At 38.6% G+C, this 13,729-nt stretch overlaps 1 protein-coding gene across 1 annotated transcript; it reads right to left on the bottom strand.

The window, feature by feature from the left end:
- Positions 1 to 1,223: 1,223 nt before the first annotated feature.
- wdr45 (WD repeat domain 45) lies at positions 1,224 to 13,460 on the bottom strand. Its single transcript, XM_034078225.1, has 11 exons — positions 13,332 to 13,460; positions 13,046 to 13,149; positions 12,554 to 12,628; positions 10,492 to 10,596; positions 7,581 to 7,686; positions 7,288 to 7,382; positions 5,663 to 5,742; positions 4,840 to 5,048; positions 4,434 to 4,535; positions 2,637 to 2,782; positions 1,224 to 1,368 (listed from the first exon to the last, which is right to left on the bottom strand). Exons 2-11 carry the CDS (start codon positions 13,092 to 13,094, stop codon positions 1,259 to 1,261), a joined length of 1,077 nt encoding a protein of 358 aa, XP_033934116.1. The 5' UTR covers positions 13,095 to 13,149; positions 13,332 to 13,460; the 3' UTR covers positions 1,224 to 1,258.
- Between the last annotated feature and the right edge of the window lie 269 nt (positions 13,461 to 13,729).

The following is a 13,729-nucleotide window of genomic DNA, read 5'->3' as shown; positions in this document are numbered from 1 at the left end:
ATATATATTGTCTTTTCACTTCTCTACCGATCACCAGATGTAGTGCTCTGAATGTCAAACATTACCATGTTCGAATCACAAATCCAAACTCACCTTTCCAGAAGCTAATTTAATCTGTCATTAATGCTGTGTGTTATATATTTGAAGTGTTTTGTTTTCATTAATTGTTACCTCGTAAAGTGACAAGCGCTCTATGAATAAAATGCATTATTAATATTATGATTGAATTAAGCTTTCCTAATGTTTGTCGTTGTATTTGAAGTAGGCTATAGGGCTGTACCCGAATATCCGTTCGTTGGAGTACTATCCGGGTTTCAATATTCAAATATTCGTTTTGTTTGTTTCCCGTTTTTTCTCAAATTGAATTTATTGAAATCTCCAATATCACCGTCAGAGCTCGTGCCTCTTCGGGGGTGCTAACACTTAACCATACACGTTATCGTTTACTTTCTCCGTCTTTATATGGAGATATTACTTTTCTCCGTTAATCTCCGTCACGTTGTTTCCATAGCAATAACAACTTCCTGTCAACGGCATGTCCGTAAATAGGAAGCCAAGCTAAATTACACTTAAGACTACAACGGCAGCGAAAGTAACAAACACAATGCGATATCACAACTTGGGTTCATTAACAAATAACTATAAAACAACAATACTGTAGAATAACAAAATGAATGCCGTGAATACACCGAAATACACGCGTGGAAGCGGTTCGCTGCTGATTACTACGCGCCCCCCCCCCCCCGAATATTCGGAGCCCGAAAAATGGTATTCGGGACAGCCCTAATTTTAAGACATACGGGAATTTGTAATAGTTTGAATACAATGAACTTCAGCATGTGTTGTTTTCAGCTGTAAACAGACAGGATCTCACGGAGAGGACAAAATGCTCAGAGATAAATAAATGCAACACATTTTATTCAGGTAAAAAAACACAACATTCATTTCTTATCAAAAAGGATTTTAATTGCAGTTTGACTTCCTCTCGTGGAAACAGCAGATTATTTTTAGATGTTTGTAATGTCCAGACAGGGTGCGCTTTCTGTTACAGGCTATTCAAAACTTTATTGATATTCACACTGACACACACTGAGAGCACCAGACTCTGATTCTCACTCTCACATCACACGTCATAACTTCAGTCTTTGTTATTCCTCCTCCTCCTCCTCCTCCTCCTCCTCCTCCTCCTCCTCCTCCTCCTCCTCCTCCTCCTCCTCCTCCTCCTCCTCCTCCTCCTCTCTCAGGCCATTTTCTTTCATCAGAAGTCATCATCGTCGCAGATGTCGAGGTAAACGTCGAAGGCTTCTCGGTTGCAGTTTCCATCGGGGGTGAAGACGTACTTATGGAAGGTCCCGTCCACACAGATGGCTGCAGGGAGACGAGAACTCGTTAATACATCAGAACACAAGACTGTCTTTGAGCAACACTGAGGCCCTTTCTCATCCCCTCATCCCCTCCTCGACTCCTCGACCCCTCCCCTCCTCGACTCCTCGACCCCTCGACTCCTCGGTCCTCCGGTAGTGACCCGGGAATGGATTTCAGCGCGCCATGTTGAAGGACATCTCATTTCTCTAAATGCACTTCCAGGACAACACATTCTCACTCCCAACTCGGCCTGTGGTGACGTCATGTCAGGGTCCCTGTCGGCACCACAGGGGGTCTTAGCGCCGACTTTCAACTCTCAGGCGTCCCATTGGCTTAGAGCTGCTTGAACGTTGGTGATAGACGGGTTGGGATCGAGGAGAAATGCTCTCCGTTCTCACAGCGTGTATCAACCTTTTCTGGCTCAACATCAGCCACACTTTGTGTTTACTTCTTTGTTTTAATTGTATAATGTAGGACTTTAGTTGCCGTTAGTTACGGGGAGAGGAGGGGCTCAGAAAACTGACATCTGTATCGTTTCATCTTCCTTCTAATTTTGTATTCTTTTCTAAACCACTCTGTCATTTACTCAACAATAACACACACTTATCCTTGTGTTTATTTATTTGTTAAAATATATTTTATATATTTATTTTTTTGTAATCATTATTTGTAATACTTTCTGCTGACACTAGGTGGGGCTGTGCGAGCAGGGGAGTTAGAGAAATGAGAACGGGCCCGGGTCAAAGGGAGAGGAGTTCTCATTTCTCTAGCCGCCTACTGCTTCCCTTCCTCTCTCCTCGACTCCTCCACTCGCATCTCCTGTGGGCGGGACTAAGTCTTGAGGATAGGAGTCAAGGAAAGGAGTCGAGGAGGGGACTTAGAGAAATGAGAAAGGGCCTGGGTCAAAGGGTGAAGAGTTCTCATTTCTCTAGCCCCCTGCTGCTTCCCTTCCTCTCTCCTCAGCTCCCATCCTCGACTCCTCCACTCGCATCTCCTGTGGGCGGGACTAAGTCTCGAGGATAGGAGTCGAGTCGAGGAAAGGAGTCGAGGAGGGGAGTCGGGGATAGGAGTCGAGGATAGGAGTCGAGGAAAGGAGTCGAGGAGGGGACTTAGAGAAACGAGAAGGGGCCCGGGTCAAAGGGAGAGATAAAACCAGGTGAAGGAAACAGCAGGCTGAGCTCTGAGAGGACAGGAACCACCATCCGATCAGAGAATCATTAAAGTCCGTCTCACAGAAAGCCCACATCGCCCTCCGGCCCGGTTTGACTCACCGATGACGGAGTTGACGTTCTTGGACGTGTTTTTCCCGAAGGCGCAGATACAGGCGCATTCAGCGGGAACCGTGAAGCTGGCCAACGACCACTGACTGTCCACGTACTGACCAATCACAGGGCCCACCTTCCCCACACGCGCCAGCCTGCACACACACACACACACACACACACACACACACACACACACACACACACACACACACCACACACACACACACACACACACACACACACACACACACACACACACACACACACACACACACACACACACACACACACACACACACACACACACACACACACACACACACACACACACACACGCACACACACACACACACACGCACACACACACACACACACACGTATTAATCCCTGTGTAAGAATTGAGGAGGCAAGTGAGGAAGAAGAGACTGGGAAGCACGGGAAAGGACAGATGTGTGAGAGTGTAAACAGGATTAGGAGCTGCAGGTATAACGTGTTGCATCTGCTCTCTGGGAAAGCAGAACGCAGCAGCTGTTGTCTGAGATCAGGATGTGGTCTTGTTCGATGTGCCGAGAGGGAGGACTGTCTGAGGTGAGACGGCTTTTATGCGCAGCTCCACTTGTTGGAACAGCCGACAGTCCAAATTAAAACTGAGCAATTTTATTTCTCTGAATGTTTTGAAGGCACGAGATGCTTTCTGACGCTACGGGTGTTTGTAAGTGTTGGTGAATATGTAAATATGATGTCCTCTATTGTTTGTTTTCATGTTGTTTCTATGTTTCATGTGGAACTCAATCGATGCAGGTCTCCCGTGTAAAAGAGATCCGTGATCTCAAGGGACCTATCCGTCTAAATAAAGGTTTGAAATGAAATGAAATATATATATTTATGCAGAATAAAAAAATGATGAGGGAAAGTCAAGATTTGAGAAAAGAAAGAGTCAAAAACAGAAAGTTAACATTTTGAGGGGGGGGGGGGGGAATCAAAAAATTAGACAGTCAAAATTCTGAGCAAATAATGATCATCTCCGGTGAAACAGCATTTAAAGAGGTTTGCACTGAATCGTGTCTGGTTGCGCCTCGATGCAGCCTGATGGCGCAGAAGAGCTTTACTAATAAGACTTTTCCACCAGTGATTCTCAATGGCCAAAAAACATGGAACAGGAAAATAAGGATATGAAACATGGTGTGCCTATCTAAACAGGTAAATGCCATTTTACGTTTCATTACTATACGATACAGTATTTATTATCTTTAAAGGTGGGGTAGGTACGTTTCAGAAACCGGCTCGAGATACACTTGTTGTTATATTCCATGGAATGCTCTGAACATCCGATAGCAATGAATATCTGAAGTGCTTTGACAAAAAATCCATAAAAAAAAGTCATCTGGAGAAGCCGTAATACTGTAAAAAGTACGGCTAAACAGATTGGATGGCCTACCTGCCTGTCAGCCTTCCATCGGGCACAAACTTATCTCGTGCCCTCATTGGTCATGTGCGCGTTCGTGTGTGTTGGAGGAGGGGCTCTGTGAGGAAGTGGCAGATTTTCTCCGGTTGTGTATTTTCACATTCTAGCGAACTCGAGCCGGTTTCTCAAATGTACCTACCCCACCTTTAAAGTATTACTATTTTGGCGATTAGCTAAAATATAAATTATATTTGATGCAACTTTAGTTACATTTCCATGACTTTTCCAGGACCTGGAATTAGCATTTTGAATTTCCATGACTTTCCCAGGTTTGCAATGACCGTAAGAACCCGGATAATAAGACAGGTGATGGAGCAGGTGAGCTCGAGGAGGCTTACGCTGAGCGGCGGTTCAGTTTGGTGTCTTTCAGAGCGAAGATGTGGACGGTTCCTTTATCGCTGGACGCACACAGGAAGGACGAGTCGTGGCTGAAGTTGATGCTGGAAAAGTAATGAGAGAATCAGAGCCTCAAACAAACGTCTTTTATAGTTTCTTTTATCTCTAAAATGTCCCAGAAGTAGTCGCAGTGATTGCTTACTTTCCCTCCCTGCAAATGGAAGACTTTCTTAAGTTAATTAAACACCGTTTTGATTTACTACTAAGGGCTGTTTATTCTATAGTTACAACTATGAAATGTACTTTGGACAATATCCTTGTTTCCTTAAAGTCCAAGGTCTTTAAATACAATAAAACAAATATATTAAAAAAACACACACACACTATGGCTCTACGATGGGTGTTTACCAGTAGAGTGTGGCGGGGTCTGTTCCCCGGCGCAGCTCCACCAGTTTGTCTCGTGTCGTGGTGTCGAACAGACGGATCAACGTTCCTTTGCGAGACGCGGACGCCGCCACGCTGCCCGGCTGGTTCAGAGCCACGCAGGCGATCTCACTCTGATGGGCGTTGATGGTGAACGGAGCCGAGGACGTGCCGGGCTTCGTGTTCGACAAATCCTGGAGAAAAAACAAGATTGTTTTATATTGAACATATTCTGTACAGCGGTGCAGGGAGGATGTGAACAAAGTTAGGGTTTTGAGAACAAATTTAAATCTGAGAAAAATCAAAATATGAGAAAAATCAAAATATGAGAAAAATCAAAAACCGAGATTAAAGTTACAATTCTTGGGTCTCAGATTTCCATAATAACGGCTCCCCCACCACCAATTCGTACAAAAAAATCTAAATATGAGAAAAATGTAAATATGAGCAAAAATTCTTAATTTTAGATAAATTCTAAATTTGTGAAAAAAAGGCAAATTTCTGAGAGAAAATGCAAAATTAGAGAAAAAAGTTAAATTCTGAGAAAAAATGAAATCTGAGAAAAACTAAAAACCGAGAGCTAAGTTTCAATTCGGACAAAAAATCAGAAAAAAAATCAGAAAAAAATCTTACTTTTAGATCAATTCTACATTTGTGAAAAAAAGTAGTCAAATTTCTGAGAAAAATTGAAATCTGAGAAATCATTATTATTATTTTAGGAAAACAACCAAAAACACATTCAGAACACCATTGACCTCCGGACAAAGGGGACAGGAAGTGCTACACATGAGTCGACCCCCTGACTCACTACGAGCTGCAGGCTTCCACACTTATGACCTGGAAACACCAGCAGCTGCTTCTCCAGGCTGGGACTCAGGTCACACAGACCTGGAGAGAGAAGGGAAGGAAACTCGTTTACTTGTGAATATACATCAGGGCTGTCAGTCCTGTCTGTTCTAAATGTTCCTCAGAGGGATATTTTTAAGTGTTGAATACTCTTATCAACATACGAGCGGACACATATGCTTTATGCTAATGTTTATTATCATTTGAACAATGACAAATATTCGCCTCAAATCAACCTGGAACCTCTCATACAATAATACTGTGTGTGTGTGTGTGTGTGTGTGTGTGGGTGTGTGTGAGTGTGTGTGTGTGTATGTGTATGTGTGTGTGAGAGTGTGTGTGTGACTGGGTGAGTGTGTGTGTCTGGGTGTGTGAGTGTGTGTGTGTGTGTGTGTGTGTGTGTGTGTGTGAGTGTGTGTCTGAGTGTGTGTGTGTGAGTGTGTGTGTGTGTGTGTGTGTGGCTATGTGTGTGTGTGACTATGTGTGTGTGTGTGTGACTATGTGTGTGTGTGTGTGTGTGTGTGTGACTATGTGTGTGTGTGACTATGTGTGTGTGTGTGTCTGTGTGTGTGTGTGCATGTGTGTGTGTGACTGTGTGTGTGTGTGTGTGTGTGTGTGTGTGTCTGTGTGTGTGTGTGTGGGCGCAGTGGTCGGCGAAATGCCGCTCCTCAGTTTTCATAGCTGTCAAAGCAAGAGAGTGAGGTCCCGTGGGCTCCGGTGAGTCTTTCTTAAATCCTCTACTTTCGCTTTTTGGACTTCATGCAAGTTGAGTTGTCGACACAGTGGTGGCTCTGGAAGGCGATTCATACGTGCGGTCGACCCGAGTTACATCGCGCGGTCGACCCGAGTTACATCGCGCGGTCGACCCGAGTTACATCGCGCGGTCGACCCGAGTTACATCGCGCGGTCGACCCGAGTGACATCGCGCAGTCGACCCGAGTGACATCGCGCAGTCGACCCGAGTGACATCGCGCAGTCGACCCGAGTGACATCGCGCAGTCGACCCGAGTGACATCGCGCAGTCGACCCGAGTGACATCGCGCAGTCGACCCGAGTTACATCGTGCAGCCACTCGTCCTCCACCACGTGACGCCTGAAAGCTGTCGCCGCCCATTTAGCGACCTTCGTTGAAAGTGTGCTGCTCGGAGACGTGTCCAGGCGTCTCCCTCGCACACTTTCAAGTGCTGTCGGCATCAGCAGTGTGCTTGGATTGGATGGCATTTTAAACTCGATGCTCTGAAACTACGGCGCGGCCGAGGACAAACAATGCACATGCGTTAATCGCGTTAAAATAATTAGTGGCGTTAATTTTTTACGGGTTAACTTGACAGCCCCAATATAAATAGTTATCAACGCAATAAACCGTATTTAATGTTGTCTTAATTTACATTATTTAATTTCATATTCTGTTCTTGTACATATCAGATTCTACGTACAGGTCCAGAGACTTCTTGTACTATGCTGTATTTGTATTTGTTGCATTGTGGGAGGAGCTTAGGTCAGGAGAATGTCATTTCTACACTGAAGCTTATGAGCATACGAGGATATGAATCTTTGAATCTTTGAATCTTGGAGAGGACCTCTCACCTTTGGGGTTATCTCTGGTGTCAAACTCAAACAGTTTGACGGGGTTATTTGGGAAGCTGTAGACATAGATCCGGTTCTTTAACACGATGATGATCCTGGAGTAGGAGCAAACAAAACGTTGACTATAAGTATTTTAGCATATATTACAGGTCTCAGATATATACGAATAAATTAAAAAAACATGTCTATGAAGTGTTTTGCTCCAAATACCAAACCGATCATTCTAGAAGAGAGAGGGTTTGTTTCCTGACACACTGGAGAGAAGGCTGACTGAGTGCAGGCGCATGACTCACTTGTCCTGCCTCATGCGGACGGCCAGCACTGGTTTGGTGAACGTGAACTCCAGAACCAGCTTCTCTTTCGGGTCTCGAGACTCCCGAGCGTCGTCCCACACCAGCACTGTGAACAAAGAGTACAGATAAAGTTATATTCAATCCATTATTAACCTTATTATTGTGAATCCATGTCACCCTGGTTTGATATCCCATCAGTGTGTGTTGAAGAATTAAAGAATAGTGTGTTTATCCATCGGTTTCTCCAAGGTTTAGATATCTTGTTTTTTTAAATGTTGAATGTGGAAAAAGTCATATTATATAAAAAGTCATATTATGTAAAAAGTCATATTATATAAAAAGTCATATTATGTAAAAAGTCATATTATATAAAAAGTCATATTATGTAAAAAGTCATATTATACAAAAAGTCATATTATGTAAAAAGTCATATTATATAAAAAGTCATTTTATACAAAAAGTCATATTATATAAAAAGTCGTATTATGTAAAAAGTCATTTTATGTAAAAAGTCATATTATATAAAGTCATATTATATAAAAAGTCATATTATGTAAAAAGTCATATTATATAAAAAGTCGTATTATGTAAAAAGTCATATTATATAAAAAGTCATATTATGTAAAAAGTCATTTTATGTAAAAAGTCATATTATGTAAAAAGTCATATTATGTAAAAAGTCATATTATATAAAAAGTCATTTTATACAAAAAGTCATATTATATAAAAAGTCGTATTATGTAAAAAGTCATTTTATGTAAAAAGTCATATTATGTAAAAAGTCATATTATATAAAAAGTCATATTATACAAAAAGTCATATTATATAAAAAGTCGTATTATGTAAAAAGTCATATTATATAAAAAGTCGTATTATGTAAAAAGTCATATTATATAAAAAGTCATATTATGTAAAAAGTCATATTATATAAAAAGTCATTATGTAAAAAGTCATATTATATAAAAAGTCATATTATGTAAAAAGTCATATTATATAAAAAGTCGTATTATGTAAAAAGTCATATTATACAAAAAGTCATATTATGTAAAAAGTCATATTATATAAAAAGTCATTTTATACAAAAAGTCATATTATATAAAAAGTCGTATTATGTAAAAAGTCATTTTATGTAAAAAGTCATATTATGTAAAAAGTCATATTATATAAAAAGTCATATTATATAAAAAGTCATATTATGTAAAAAGTCATATTATATAAAAAGTCGTATTATGTAAAAAGTCATATTATATAAAAAGTCATATTATGTAAAAAGTCATTTTATGTAAAAAGTCATATTATGTAAAAAGTCATATTATGTAAAAAGTCATATTATATAAAAAGTCATTTTATACAAAAAGTCATATTATATAAAAAGTCGTATTATGTAAAAAGTCATTTTATGTAAAAAGTCATATTATGTAAAAAGTCATATTATATAAAAAGTCATATTATACAAAAAGTCATATTATATAAAAAGTCGTATTATGTAAAAAGTCATATTATATAAAAAGTCATATTATGTAAAAAGTCATATTATATAAAAAGTCATATTATGTAAAAAGTCATATTATATAAAAAGTCATATTATATAAAAAGTCATTTTATACAAAAAGTCATATTATATAAAAAGTCATATTATGTAAAAAGTCATATTATATAAAAAGTCATTTTATACAAAAAGTCATATTATATAAAAAGTCGTATTATGTAAAAAGTCGTATTACGTAAAAAGTCATATTATATAAGTCATATTATGTAAAAAGTCATATTATATAAAAAGTCGTATTATGTAAAAAGTCGTATTATGTAAAAAGTCATATTATATTAAAAGTCATATTATATAAAAAGTCATATTATATAAAAAGTCATATTATATAAAAAGTCATATTATATAAGTCATATTATGTAAAAAGTCATATTATGTAAAAAGTCATATTATATAAAAAGTCATATTATATAAAAAGTCATATTATGTAAAAAGTCATATTATATAAAAAGTCATATTATATAAAAAGTCATATTATATAAAAAGTCATATTATGTAAAAAGTCATATTATGTAAAAAGTCATATTATGTAAAAAGTCATATTATGTAAAAAGTCATATTACATAAAAAGTCATATTATATAAAAAGTCATATTATACAAAAAGTCATATTATATAAAAAGTCGTATTATGTAAAAAGTCATATTATATAAAAAGTCATATTATGTAAAAAGTCATATTATATAAAAAGTCATATTATGTAAAAAGTCATATTATATAAAAAGTCATATTATATAAAAAGTCATTTTATACAAAAAGTCATATTATGTAAAAAGTCATATTATATAAAAAGTCATTTTATACAAAAAGTCATATTATATAAAAAGTCGTATTATGTAAAAAGTCGTATTACGTAAAAAGTCATATTATATAAGTCATATTATGTAAAAAGTCATATTATATAAAAAGTCATATTATATAAAAAGTCGTATTATGTAAAAAGTCGTATTATGTAAAAAGTCATATTATATTAAAAGTCATATTATATAAAAAGTCATATTATATAAAAAGTCATATTATATAAGTCATATTATGTAAAAAGTCATATTATATAAAAAGTCATATTATATAAAAAGTCATATTATATAAGTCATATTATATAAAAAGTCATATTATATAAAAAGTCATATTATGTAAAAAGTCATATTATGTAAAAAGTCATATTATATAAAAAGTCATATTATATAAGTCATATTATATAAAAAGTCATATTATATAAAAAGTCATATTATGTAAAAAGTCATATTATGTAAAAAGTCATATTATATAAAAAGTCATATTATATAGAAAGTCAAATTATATAGAAAGTCATATTATATAGAAAGTCATATTATATAGTAGGTCATCGTGACTTGTCGTGACTCACTGGATATTTCAGAGAACTTTGGGTTGATTCCTCCTCCGACCAACGCCAGCAGGTTAGAGCGATGTAACATCGAGCAGGAAGCCACGCTGCCTATCTGCTCATGGTCTGGAAACACACACACACACACACACACACACACACACACACACACACACACACACACACACACACACACACACACACACACACACACACACACACACACACACACACACACACACACACACACACACACACACACACACACACACACACACCACACACACACACACACACACACACACACACACACACACACACACACACACACACACTTAGAGACAGTTCTGCTGAAAAAAGCACTAATTAATTGTTAGGGAAATAATGATCTCAGACTCCTCGATGTGACATACAGGACCAACCGTGACGTCTATTGTCTCTGTCCCTTAGGGACACAGGCTGCTTCAGCTAATAATGGTATTGTCTCTGTCCTTTAGGGACACAGGCTGCTTCAGCTAATAATGGTATTGTCTCTGTCCCTTAGGGACACAGGCTGCTTCAGCTAATAATGGTATTGTCTCTGTCCCTTAGGGACACAGGCTGCTTCAGCTAATAATGTTATTGTCTCTGTCCCTTAGGGACACAGGCTGCCAATAATGTTATTGTTCCCATTCTGTGACCGGTCAACACTAGGTCACAGATGGTCTTTGTTGTGGGTGCACTGGGACACTTCCTTCTTTGTTGTTTGTGGACTCCAGGGTATGACATCTTCGAGGCCATAAGTGGCGGACGCAGGTAACTCAGTGTGCCCAAGCTGTCTAAAGCTATCTTATCAAAACATGTTGATTACTAAATAATAATAATAATTCCTTACATTTATTATAGCGCTTTTTCAATGACTCAAAGCGCTTTACATATACACACATTACACATATATATACATGCAATGGTCACTGTGGACAATACCCACAGGAGCAAGTTCAGGTGAAGTGTCTTGCCCAAGGACACACCGGCTTTACAGACGCAGCAGCGGCGGGTTTCTCTCTTACTCTCTCTTGAAACCAGTTAAATGGGCTAGCAAGAGAGAGGCGCTCCAGAATTGACGTGGCAACCCTCCCGTGCAGTCAGACCGTGACTGTGACGTGAATGCTCCGGCCGAAACTCCAAATAAATCATCAGTGGTTTGACATCAAAGCTCCTGCTCTACCCTGTCTCCTTCCTGAGTCGGTGACTCCCACTGCATTGCTGCACAGACGTTTCCATTACATTAATGATAATTGATCTGTTAATTAACAAAATAATGCTCAAAGACGCTTTACATAAAATCAGAACAGAAACAAACAATAAATAAAAATAAAGAGAACTCGTAGTTTTTCTCTTCACTGTACAGTCACGTCGTTACTTTGTTGAGAATGTGGCCTTGTAATAAGCGGGATAATGTGCAGCGAGGCGGCCATTATGGGTAAAATGGTAAATGGACTGTACTTATATAGCGCTGTATCCAGTCCTTACGACCCCTCAAAGCGCTTTACGTACGACATGTCGTTCACCCATTCACACAGAGCAGTTCCACTTGCTCTAGGACCTAACATTCACACCGTTGGCCATCGGGAGCAACTCAGGGTTAAGTATCCAGCCCAAGGATACATCGACATGTTGGCTGCACGGGCTGGGATCGAACCCGCGACCTTCTGGTTGAAAGACGACCGCCCTCCCTCGCAGCCGCACCCGATCTTGATCTGCATGAAGCGTCGCTGCACATTAACCCTTACAGAATGCCTCGCTTTATATCTTGTTATCTTTCATTTGTAAATTCAACACGTATATTTTCTACTTTCTTGTTTATTTATTTTTGTTTTGAACAATGCCTTGTGTTTTTATGCTGCAAACAATTCCCAAATTTGGATCAATAAAGTTCTTATCTTTTGAAACAACATCCATAACTTTCATCTGGCTGCTACTTAGAAATGATTTATCTAATATATCGTATTACCTCAGATGTTCATCGTCATGACTACACTGTAGCTATGTTCGCATGACCAATAAAAGCCTTGCACCTTGATGTTATAAAGCATCCTCTCACCCAGGTGTCCTTTCTCCATCAGCGGCTCCACGTTATAAATCCTGACCCCCGTCTCCATCGCACAGCAGAAACAGCCTGTGAGCATCCGAGAAGAGAGGGCTGAAATTCAACTTGGGACACGCACTTAATGTCCCACATGTTCCTAAGCTGTTATAGGTGTGTGTGTCAACATCTGAATGTATAAAGTAACTAGTAAATACATCTATCAAATACATATAGTTAGATTAGATAGAAACTATAGTGTTCAGGCATCACAATAATTAAAAGGTGGAGTAGAAGTATAAAGTAGTATGCAATTAAAATACTCGAGTACAAGTACCTCAGGTGTTTACTAGTACTTAGTTAGTTTCCAACAATGCTTATTTTACATCTATTCAGCTAGTTGGTTATACTTTAATATGTCTGTCGGAGTAACATTTTAAATGCAGGACTCATTTTCATTTAAAGAATACAGTAGCTGCAGTTAGCTCCTGATGCTAGCTGTTAGCTTACTCTGGTCCTGGTTGAACTGCAGGCTGTTGACTCCTCTCTGCTGAGCCATGATGAATCTCTCCGGTTACCGTGAGCTTACCGGGGAACTACAGCTCCAGGACAACCTGTGAGAGAAGAAAAAACCGAGATATTTAAAGGAAAAACCGTAATTTCCCTATAAAAAACATTGTTGTTAGCATGTTAGCATATGAACTAGTTAGCATACAATAGCATCAGATAAAGGAGGATTTTAACAAGATTGATTATCCGTTTTCACATCGACATTCACATTAATATAAAGTCTTACCATGAACACGAAGACTGGAGACTACGAGGAGGGTTTTAAAAAGCAATACAAGCGACAAAACTGTCAGACAAAAAAACAACAACAACAGAGATGTCGCAACACGGAGGTTTGTTTACGTTTTCAGGCTGTGACGTCAAAGACGCGTGCTTCCGGTTTTGTTCCGCTTCTGGCAATTCTACCAATCAAAACAAAGACATTTTCAAGAGACTCTCGCCTACTAGAGAGGCTTTTCCTGGATCACAAAGAACTGAAACACTTTATATCCAAATAGATACACACTTGGAGAGTTGAGAACATCTTAGTGTACTTTGTGTGATGATATGTGGACTCTTGAAGCTACCTTCTAAGATTTCAATTCGTAACAGATATAAAGAGTTACCTCCACAACATTTACATGT

The sequence above is a fragment of the Pseudochaenichthys georgianus genome, unplaced genomic scaffold (genome assembly GCF_902827115.2).
Source record: "Pseudochaenichthys georgianus unplaced genomic scaffold, fPseGeo1.2 scaffold_360_arrow_ctg1, whole genome shotgun sequence".
NCBI classification, from domain to species: Eukaryota; Metazoa; Chordata; class Actinopteri; order Perciformes; family Channichthyidae; genus Pseudochaenichthys; species Pseudochaenichthys georgianus.
Note: the sequence above shows the minus strand (reverse complement) of the source record. Positions and strands in the feature narration are given on the sequence as shown.

What these genes read in the sequence shown, in the direction of transcription:
- wdr45 (XM_034078225.1), bottom strand. Translation starts at nt 13,094, where the DNA reads ATGGCTCAGCAGAGAGGAGTCAACAGCCTGCAGTTCAACCAGGACCAG. An exon ending in GTCCGCATGAGGCAGGACAA is followed by an intron (nt 7,383 to 7,580) that starts GTGAGTCATGCG and finishes CTCCTACTCCAG; the next exon opens with GATCATCATCGTGTTAAAGA. An exon ending in GACCCCGCCACACTCTACTG is followed by an intron (nt 4,536 to 4,839) that starts GTAAACACCCAT and finishes TTACTTTTCCAG; the next exon opens with CATCAACTTCAGCCACGACT.